Below are 10,459 nucleotides of genomic sequence, written 5' to 3'. Positions count from 1 at the left end.
GACCACCTCTTCCACCCCCAAGCTCCATTATTGCTCCAAGCTCCATTTTCGCCCTATCTCTCTCCCTAGCCAATCAAACTTGTTGATTTGCTCAGGATTGGTTGAGAAGGCCCCGATCTACACTTCCACCAAGAGAAATTTGATTCCCCCCACTAATCCCTAGCGGATCTTGTTACTCTTGGGTGTTTGAGCACCCTAGACGGTTGAGGTCACCTCGGAGCCATAGTCCATTGTGGTGCAGCTTCGTGGTGTCGTTGGGAGCCTCTAATTAAGTTGTGGAGATTGCCCCAACCTTGTTTGTAAAGGTTCGGTCGCCGCCTTCAAGGGCACCAATAGTGGAATCACGGCATCTCGCATTGTGTGAGGGCGTGAGGAGAATACGGTAGCCCTAGTGGCTTCTTGGGGAGCATTGTGCCTCCACACCACTCCAACGGAGACGTACTTCCCTTCGAAAGGAAGGAACTTCAGTAACACATCCTCGTCTTCACCGGCTCCACTCTTGGTTATCTCATGCCTTTACTTTTGCAAGCTTATTTGTGTTATATCCCTTGCTTTCTTGTGTGCTTATTGTTGTTGCATCATATAGGTTGCCCACCTAGTTGCATATCTAGACAACCTACTTTGATGCAAAGTTTAATTTGGTAAAGAAAAGCTAAAAATTGTTAGTTGCCTATTCACCCCCCCCCCCTCTAGTCAACTATATCGATCCTTTCACTCAAGTATATATTTGCAAAAGGAAGATCAATACATTGCCAATGCCATTGAACTTATTCATTTGACAAAGATTCAGGTGCAGTTACTGAGAGATGATGGTGGGTGGGAAAGCTTTTCTTGAAGAAGTCACTTCCTTTCGTGTCAAGCATAAAGTCAAAGTTCCCCATGGGAGGTTCGTATAAGCCGCCTGGAAGACTCTCAAGATTCTACCAAAAACTCACAAATCTCCATGGCTTCCATGTTGAGATCTTTTTGGGTCTTGTTGATAGGAAACTTCGGGAGCGTGGAGATAGATTCTACAAAAAAATCACAAATCTCCAGAGCTTGTTGATAGGAAACTTCGGAACCCTACAAGTGAGCCAAGCTACTACCTCACATAAATCTCGAAGGTTGACTACTTCTCGCCTTTTTCTTTTGAGTGTAGAATAAGGCAATCATTTCAATCAGATTTGGAGAGCGATTGTGGAGGGGCGCGATGTACCTAAGAAGGGTTTAGTACGTCGTATTGGCAATGGATCCTCAACTCAAATCTGGTCTAATAACTAACTAGATCCTAATGGATGTTATGATGCGGCCCTTCGGGTGCCGATCAGCTAACCCATCGGTTTTAGTTTTTGAACTCGTTGACCACCCATCAACCAGATGGGATCCTGAACGGCTCGCTGAAGTCTTCCTACATATTGACATCCCAGCCATTCTTACCATTCCTCTTTGCACAACGGGGTGATGGCTCGCGAATTTACGATGTTGTTCATAGTGATTTCCATTTGGTTTCATTGGATTTTTGTTATTCTTCGGATATTTCTAACGCTAATCCAACGAAAGAAAGAGAAATCTACTTTGTTCTTTGGATGGCAGGAAATATCACAGTTGGAAGGAAACCAAAGGTGATTGGTGCAAATCAAGTCAACTAGAGCAACTTTCCTGAAGAGAGCACTGTCAACGCGCGCACCAGAGTGAAAGACAGTGTTTCATACTACCGTATGCACTTGTTTGAGCGGTCGTTTGGAGTGCGCATGGACCCTCCTCATCTATACAAAGCAACTTTCATGAAGGAACCACGGGGGAAGAGAACCCTAGCCACCGCCACACCATCCAGAAGAGGGGAGGGGAAGATCATCGTAGTTTTTGGTCCTTTCATCTCCATCATCATCATCACCTCCTTCACCATTGTAAGAGGGATTGGAACTTGTAATTTCTACTCCATCTCATCTGAGATCAAGACTATTTGAGTACCATTTTCTCTCATTGTGGACCCCCTCAATATTTATCGATATGGTTTTCATGGTTTTTCTCTCTGTTGTGATTGATTCCCCTCTTATGATGTGTGAGTAATTCCCCTAGGTGTGGGAGATGTAGGTGCGTGGTATGATTGATATGTGCCTATCCTATATGTCGTCATTTAAATTCGTAGTAGTATGATCTATTTAGTATGTTGTTATACTGTGGTTAACTCTATGTGTCTTGTCCAATTTAAGGCCCACACAACATGATCTCAAGACCTACACAGGTAACACATATTGTTTAGGAACTCTGTGATCTATGATGTGATAGGTGGAGATATCTATGAGAACTGGACACAATATGAGATCACGGTTATCCATTGAACTTAATGCTTCGTTCCGGTCTTACGACCTTAATTATGGAAATGACCACTCTGTGGCAACGAAGAAGCATGACCATAGAATGAAATGTAAACCCTAGTGGAGGAGTTTCATGACCGCCTATAGAAAGTTTATATCAAATGCTATGAGTACAATACAAGGTAACTGGTATTGTCGTCGCACTCGCACAATTCATATATTCTTACCATGAACTGAAATCTCTCCGCACCTAATCTCTTCATTTCAGGAAACATCATTTACATTTTAAGCTCTTGTTATTTACTTTATTTAGTTATTTAATTAGTAAACATCATTAAGTCCTCTCTTTACTAGCATTTTTAGTTTATCATTTACCCGGGACAGTAATAGTATTTTCAGAAGCTCAAACAGTACTTCACACAAGAGTTGTGACACCTTGTGTGTGACAGAAACGCCTCCATAAATACTCTCCTTCGCTCTTTGTTGGGACCATTGCTCATTGGGATACTTTTGCGAAAGTGTTGTGCTACCCTGTTTGGTCTGCAGGTACCAGGGGGTTGAAGATAACTGGGCGTGGAACTTTGAAAAAAGCAGCTGCTTCACGGTCAAGTCGGCGTACAAGATGATGATTGCAAAGAAATTGAGACGCAAAGCTTGGTTAGATGGTTCCTCTGGATCTTCAAGCATCGATGGATATTAAGCATCATAGAAACTGTTATGAAAACACTAGTTCTAGATAAAACACACATGTTCCTGTGGAGATTAGCAAAGCATTCGAAACCAACCGAGGACATTGGGGCGCACAAAAAAATATCAACGACCAGTGTATGCGCCTTGTGCGGAGCTGCGGATTCCTGGAGACATGTGTTGCTTAAATGCACAATGGCAAGGTGCATATGGGCTCTTGTGGACAGTGAACTGTCAGAGTACCTTTGCAAAAGTATGGAACCAAGCGCTTCTCAATGATGGGACACACTATCACATGAGGAATTTTTCAAGCTATCGGTTACGTTGTGGGCAATATGGTGGGCAAGGAGAACAATGATACATGAGGAGGTCTATCCGAGTCCTACAACTACTCATGAATTCGTAAATAGGTTCATATCAGAGCTCGATATAACTGCACGGAAAGCTATCAAAGCACCAAGTAAAGCAAGGGCGACAATAGCAAGACCAAGGGCACCGCCGCAGGGTTTTACAAAAATACATGTTAATGCTAGCATAGCAAGGATCGGCCGCAATCGTTTTTCGTGATGCTGCATGTTTATATCTCGATAACTCCTCCCTAGTTGTTCAAGGGGGGCACTGATGTTGTCACGCTTAGAAGCAATGGCATGCCAGGAAGCATTGTCTCTAGCTAAGGATGTGCTGCTCCAAAACTTCATAATTAAATCGGACTAAAAACAAGTTGTGAGAGATAACCAGTAGTTATGGTTGCATCATTTGTGAGATCAACCAGAGGGCAAGGTTGTCCAACTGTAACTTCATTTACGAAGGACCTTTATCAAATATTGATGTAGATTAGTTAGCTAAGTTTTCAAGTTCTTTTGATCAGGGACGGCATCTGCGGTTGATCGATCTGCATGATCCAATCTGTATCCCACTTCATATGGAATATGATACATTAAATTTAGCTTTACCCTAAAACAATATTGTCTCGCATAAAGTGACATAGCCGCGCTCGGTTTTGCTTCGTTTCAATTTCACATTATCAAGATAGGGGGAGGGCAAGAAACTAGTAATGTAGCCATTGTAAGCCCAATCACAGAGCTTTATGGCCGAATTAGGCGAGCCCAAGAGCTTTCTCGACCCTTCACCATATGCGGGATCCCCGCGTGTCCGGCAAACCTGGCCAACTAGGCTCTGCCTAGCAGGCCGGCTTGTTAGCACGTGTGCCCGCTCCGTGACGAGATGGCACGGCACGTGGTTAATTGGGTCATACCCGGCAAATGACGCAGCCTAGGGCCGTGCCCGTATCTGGAGGCTGGGCACGTGTGACAGCATGACATGACTCATTTTTTTATTATAAGACAATAGACTGAATCATGTGTGGGTTGACGGCTAAATGTGCCGATGGGCCGTCCCGTTTAATTATAGTGTCGTGCCTGGGCCAGGGAAGCCAGCACGCGTCCCGGCCCGGCACGGCCCGGGTAGTTAGCGTGCCTGGCCGGGCTGGGCCGGGCCGGGCACGTATAACCCAGGCCGGGCCGGGCGGTGCAGGTCCGGCCCAAATGGCCAGGTTTGTGTCCGGGCGACGAAACCGAAGCTCGGCTTTGGAAATCTGGGGAAGGCGACGAGCAATCCGAGGAGCTCCGCCCCTCTTCTTCTCCCCCACCCCCACTGGCGACGGCGACGGAGGCGAGGGTGAAAATTCCCCACCAACCGGAGCGCGTGCTTGCTGATGGAGGTCTCGGCCAGGCTCCGCCCGCCGCCCGCCGCCTCGACGGCGCCGCCCCGCCGCGGCGGAGGGCCCCTGCGACTGCGACGGCTGCTCCCTTCGTCTCGGCCCGCCTCCCGCGCGGTCTCCGCCAAGGTGCCCATACCCTCGGTGCTTTTCTCCTCCCCTATCTTGTGGGTTGCGGGGGACGTTGCGCGTGTAGGTGTAGGCCCGAAGCTCCCCTCCCGGTTGCTGCTTCTGGAGGCAGCTGCTTGTGGAGGTGGATGGAATTCTGACGATTTTTGGTGCATTCTGTTGAGCTTCCGCTCCCTGATTTTTCACTGATTTCTTAGTGGAATGGAAGTTGAAGAAGGTAGGGCTTGTTTGCTCCATAGATTTAGCACTTAGCTAGTAGTATACTCTACGGAAGGGTATTCTGAATTTGTGGCCTGTTATAATGAGACCGAGTTACAGAAATGAGCGCGACTGCACGAGTAAACTTTTACAGTGACCATGGTCGAATTCGAATAGGCTAGGAGTTAGTGCATTCCATCATATGCCCTGCACTTTCCGAAATGGTTAAAATGCCAAGAAAACATTGCTGCCTTACGTGCCGGCCCTGGTTGCCAGGAAAAATTGGTGCCTATGCAGTATGCACCCCTACGAAATGATCTTTGTATGTGTGTTGACAGGATAGAACCAGAATCAATCAAAGCTGTTTTGATACCAAGTTATGAGTGCGAATTATTTGTACTGAGCTTATTCAAATAGCTATATTTGCTTGTCGATTGGTCAAGTGTTGTCTAATCGATTGACAACAACCGTGAAGCATTCATCTGTTCCCTTTAACGATAGAATCTTATGCACATATACAGTCCTATGAAATATCAGAGCTATTCTGGTAAGGGTGATAAGTAGGTTGTAGCATCGAAAACAGGACAATGTGGGTGAGTTAACAGCACAGACAGATCTGGAATTATCCAGGTGGAAATGGATTCACGTCTGCTTTTGGGTGTGAGGCAAAAACTAGAATGCCTTGTGAGCATGGCCCATTTCCACCTAGCCAATTTCCTGTTTACAGAAGTTTCTCTTCTGGACAAACAAGTTTATCCAGCATGTAAGTTCCATATATACGATGCAACCTTCTCAGGATCTAATCTATTATCTGCAGTTTTGGAAGTCAATGTGTTGTTATTATGCCAGGCTAATCTGGACACATTTTGTCGTCATGTACGGTAGCGAATACTGCTTAACTTCTTGTCTTCACCCTACCTAGAACTTGTTACCTATAATAGTGCACACTGAAAACATTGGGAGAGCAACAACAGCAGCATCCTTTTGGGTGTGAAACAAAGCTATAATGCCTTGTGCGCATGGCCCATTTCCACCTAGTTGATCTCCTATTCTCAGAAGTTCCTCTTATAGAAAAGTGTGTCCGGCATGTAAGTACTATTCAGTGGTAACCACTAACCAACATTAATTGTTGGTGCGGAAGTATATATATAGGATGCAACCTTGTCCTGAAAGGATCTAATCTATTATGTGTGGTTTTGGAAGCCAAGCTGTTTTTGTTATGTCAAGCTAATCTGGACCTGTTTCTGTTGTCTTCTACGGTAGCGAATAATGCTTAACTTCTTGTCTTCACCCTAGCTAGACCTTGTTACCTATAATACTCCACACTGAAAACACTGGGAGAGCAACGACAGCAGCATCCTTTTCTAGATAATTCTACCCAGTTCTGTTGGTTTAATATTCATTGAGTGTCCTCCATTCCAGTATCAGTCTACTAACAATCTACTTACTGGAGCCAGGAAGTTGGATTAATTGCTCTCAGTCTCTTACTTCCATATGGGGTTTGATTTTCCTCTTACTTCACTCGTCTCGGTTCTTTTGCGTGATGTGGCCTGACTAGCCAAGTGTGTTGATTTTCCTCATACTTCATTCGTCTCTGTTCTGTTGCATGATGTGGCCTGACTAGCTAGTGTGTTGTTTTTCCTCTTACTTTGTCTCTGTTCTGTTGTGTGATGCGGTCTGACTAGCTAAGTGACATTCATTTGATAGTAGAAGTTCAAGTTAAGAGATTTACAAATTTTCTAGCCAATGCAGATCAGAGCAAGTGCAATTAATGACCTGCAAAGAAGCAAGAGTAGCCTGGAAGCACTGTTCTGCTACGACAAAGCTGTTCCAGAGGAGAATATCGGGAAACCTGCTGGCCTAGATTTGGAAAAGAAGAATGTTGGGAAGAATCCTCCATGCGTGCGCTGCGAAACTAAAGGTGCTGTGCTGTGCGCAACCTGCGCTGGTTCAGGCTTGTACGTCGACTCGATAATGGAAAGCCAAGGAATCATCGTAAAAGTCAGATGCCTAGGTAAGCAAGTTTGACAGCCATCTCTGATTCCTGCAGTGAACCGTGTGCATTTTATACGCCGCCATATGGATGATACATGGTTTGTTGTGTGATTGCTGTAGGCTGCGGAGGAACTGGAAGCATCATGTGCTCCACATGCGGAGGCCGTGGACACACCTGAATTGTCTGTTGATGTTTCTCACAAACAAGGCAATGAAATTCAAGTAGCATCCTCTTGGTGTACGTCCATCATCGCCGGGAACTATCATTTTTGCAGTAATCTGTATACATTTTACTGACGATTCATAGTTGAACGATGTTCAGAGCATGCTGCGAACAATTTCACTGTACTAAAGGATTCGATGCTGAGTCGGGTGTTGTACCTTGAGTCTACTTAGTTCAGAGCGTGTGACATCGTTTTGCTTTTGTATCAAAAATTGTTTCAGTTGTGACACTTTACTGATCCCAACTGTTTGACATGCGTGCTCATCGATGCATATGCTGTCTTTCTTTTGCTGAATCAGATGAAGCGCTTTATGCTACAGTGAAACAAGAGCAGCAGGCACACATAGCCTACTTGCTAAGATGTACTAGCATTAAGCATAAACTTTGTGCAGATATCGGTACATCACATTGCCTAGAATGAACGGAACGGTCGCAAACCGACGAAGTCGACAAGTTAGAACCAGACCCAAGAGCCTCGACAAATTAAAATCTCAAGAACCCCAAAGATCACCTGAAGAACAGAGAAATCACTCATACGACATTTGAAAAATCTGCGAATTCGCCGGTTCAAAGATAGGCGTGTCAAAATTTGAAAAGTCGAATAGCAGATCGAATCGCGCTTGGTCCTAAATAATACCTACCCTGTTACACACTCATCATCAATCAAGCAAGAAACAAAAAGAGAGAAACCCACACCCAATATGCTTCTCTTGAGGCATGGACCAGCCCCTCCTGCAAACCCACATGGACATGGATTTTCTCCATACCCCGGCCGAAAACCAAGCAAGGAATAATACTTCACTTTGCTGGGGGTTTGCGTCGCCGTCGCGGACGCCGACGCCGACGCCGGGAGAAACACCAATCGATGGAGAAAAACATCACTTGTCCGCCAAGCCAAGCCATGTCCGATCCTTCTTCCTTCCAAGAATCTATTCTTCTCCTCCTCCTCCTCCTCCTCTCATGGCTCCTGACTATATATACATCTCCACGGCAAAAGGCGACCGGCATCACTCACCACCACCATCACCATCGATCATCACCGCAAGCATTCGTTCATCGGGTTTGTTGTTTGGGAGATCGAGAAGGAGGTGCCGGCAGCCATGGACAGGGCCATCAACCGCACCTACGAGGAGTACACCCCCGCCGTCGAGTGGAGCCACTCCGCCGACGCCAGCTTCGTCAAGATCATCGTCCCAGGCAAGCAAACCATCCATGCGGCTCACACCATATGGTTACTGATGAGCCAACAATGGCGGGGGTGTGTGATGGGTGTGGCCTGACTCTTGAGGGTTCTTGGCTGCAGGGTTTAAGAGGGAGGAGATCAGGGTGCTGGTGGACAACCACGGCCACCTGCGGACGCGCGGCGAGCGGCCGGTGGAGGGCGGCAGGTGGAGCCGCTTCCAGAAGGACCTGCAGCTCCCCTCCGACTGCAACGTCGACGGCATCCGCGCCAAGTTCGAGAACGAGGCGCTCACCATCACGCTCCCCAAGAAGCACCCTTCGCCCCCGCAGCAGCAGGCCGCGCCCGTGCCCATGCCGGCTCTGCCGGTGCCGGCGCCCAAGCCCGTGCCCGAGCCCAGGAGGCCCTACGCGGCGCCGTCCCAGAAGCCGCCGCCGGCGCTCCCGGAGCCCGCGAGGCCGGCCGCCACGGCGCCGCCCCCCGTCGTCCCTTCCCAGAAGCCCTTCGCCGACCGCAGGCCGTCGCTGCCCCGCAAGCCGGCGGACATTCCCGCGCCGGCAAGGCCCGCGCCTCCCGTGCCCGCGCCGGCGCCGGAGTTGGAGACCCTGAACAAGCACAATGGAGCCGCTGCCACCGCGAAGCCCGGGCTGCCCGCCTTCCCGAAGCCGACGGGGGAGTGGGTGAGGGAGGAGGCCAAGAAGCCGCAAGAGGAGGCCATGGCGAGGAAACAGCAAGACGCGGCCGAGGAGGAGGAGAAGAAGCGGATGGAGAGGGAGGCGAGAGGGAAGATGGAGGAGGACAGGAAGACGGCGGAGGCGGACAAGGAGACGGAGGGGATGATGGACATGGCGCGGCGGAGGAGGCCCGCGCCCGCCAACCGCGGGCTGCTGGTGAACGTGGCCGTGGCGGCGCTGGTGCTCGTCGGCATCACGGTGTACGTGTGGCGCAACCTGAGCGCCGCTGCCTCCGGCGGGGGCGGGGATGCCGGCGCCGGGAGCTACGGCGACGAGATGTGATCGATCGATCGAACAGTTGGCGCGAAGTATATATTCGAGGCGTGGGAACGAGTGAGAGTTCATACGTGTAAAATGCAAGTATATATATGTATGTATTGTGGCTTGTTACAGATTACAGAGCCATGGTGGGTTGATCAAACTTGATGAAATAAAATGTGATGCACAAGCCTTTAACTTTCTATATATGTTCTTGAACGCGTCGAGGTTAATTTGTTCTACAAGCATGTATGTGTATGACTTGGTTACTCCTTGCGCATGCAGACTGCAAATTTAAACTTTGACAATGACAAATATGCATGGTATAAAAGTATATTGAAGGATGATTCTAATGGTATTGATTCGGTATTGTGAGTGTCAATAACTTTTTTGCATAAACTTGACAAAAGCTTATAAAGTTTGGCTCGATACAAAGCAAATATGCAAAGTAAATAAAATGGAGGGAGTAGATACACGTTAGACTTAACGTTGAAAAGGCTTGTGTAGGTTTGCATCTGTGGAGCAAAAACTAGCAACGAGTAGTTAAGAAAAAAGTGACTTGCATGAAAAAGATATCCAGGCGACTAACAAATAGGCAATCCCATTATTTTCGCAAACTTTTGATGATGATCGTAATTCCTGTCACACTACTGTAAAAAGGGTGGAATTCACATCGACCATGAAACCTACATGTGCAGGAAGGGGGTCAAGGTCTCGTCGTTGCTCTCGTTGAGTCCATGCTTGATTGTGGTGAGTGATGGTTCAATTCGACAGATTTGGGAGAGAAGTTGGAGGAGCAAGGCCAGCATTTCAGCTCTTTGGGACAGAGGTTCCTCCATCCTTTCTTATGTTCATGTGCTTTCCTCCATCATTTTATACGTGTTGCTTCTTTCTTCTCCATAACTAACAATGGCAAGCTCATTTGGGGTTCGGGTCGAGTATGCTAAGATGAGACATGAGAGGCTTGGACATGACCCATGACCATGCCGGTGAGTAAGGACACCTAGTAGAAGGAGGGTACTTCACCCCGACCATATCACC

At 47.6% G+C, this 10,459-nt stretch overlaps 2 protein-coding genes across 3 annotated transcripts; both read left to right on the top strand.

The window, feature by feature from the left end:
• Nucleotides 1-4,516: 4,516 nt before the first annotated feature.
• On the top strand, nucleotides 4,517-7,498 carry LOC123090572 (protein PHOTOSYSTEM I ASSEMBLY 2, chloroplastic). 2 transcript variants are annotated; one of them, XM_044511890.1, is made up of 3 exons: nucleotides 4,517-4,830; nucleotides 6,772-7,042; nucleotides 7,144-7,361. In XM_044511890.1, the coding sequence occupies exons 1-3, from the start codon at nucleotides 4,699-4,701 to the stop codon at nucleotides 7,200-7,202; spliced, it is 462 nt and encodes a 153-aa protein (XP_044367825.1). In that variant the 5' UTR covers nucleotides 4,517-4,698; the 3' UTR covers nucleotides 7,203-7,361. The 2 variants fall into 2 exon arrangements, with proteins under 2 accessions (XP_044367825.1, XP_044367826.1); XM_044511891.1 differs by having other exon boundaries at nucleotides 4,527-4,830; nucleotides 6,781-7,042; nucleotides 7,144-7,498.
• A 764-nt stretch (nucleotides 7,499-8,262) lies between these two features.
• Nucleotides 8,263-9,623, top strand: LOC123094208 (inactive protein RESTRICTED TEV MOVEMENT 2). Its single transcript, XM_044516266.1, has 2 exons — nucleotides 8,263-8,443; nucleotides 8,550-9,623. Exons 1-2 carry the CDS (start codon nucleotides 8,347-8,349, stop codon nucleotides 9,440-9,442), a joined length of 990 nt encoding a protein of 329 aa, XP_044372201.1. The 5' UTR covers nucleotides 8,263-8,346; the 3' UTR covers nucleotides 9,443-9,623.
• Nucleotides 9,624-10,459: the final 836 nt, after the last annotated feature.

Source organism: Triticum aestivum, chromosome 4B (assembly GCF_018294505.1).
Source record: "Triticum aestivum cultivar Chinese Spring chromosome 4B, IWGSC CS RefSeq v2.1, whole genome shotgun sequence".
NCBI lineage: Eukaryota > Viridiplantae > Streptophyta > Magnoliopsida > Poales > Poaceae > Triticum > Triticum aestivum.
This window is presented reverse-complemented; position numbering and strand designations above follow the sequence as displayed.

Bases quoted from the DNA above. Each gene is read 5' to 3' on its own strand.
- LOC123090572 (XM_044511890.1), top strand. From the start codon at position 4,699: ATGGAGGTCTCGGCCAGGCTCCGCCCGCCGCCCGCCGCCTCGACGGCG. The intron at 4,831-6,771 runs GTGCCCATACCC...CAAATTTTCTAG, and splicing joins CCCGCGCGGTCTCCGCCAAG to CCAATGCAGATCAGAGCAAG. The intron at 7,043-7,143 runs GTAAGCAAGTTT...TGATTGCTGTAG, and splicing joins CGTAAAAGTCAGATGCCTAG to GCTGCGGAGGAACTGGAAGC.
- LOC123094208 (XM_044516266.1), top strand. From the start codon at position 8,347: ATGGACAGGGCCATCAACCGCACCTACGAGGAGTACACCCCCGCCGTC. The intron at 8,444-8,549 runs GCAAGCAAACCA...TCTTGGCTGCAG, and splicing joins CGTCAAGATCATCGTCCCAG to GGTTTAAGAGGGAGGAGATC.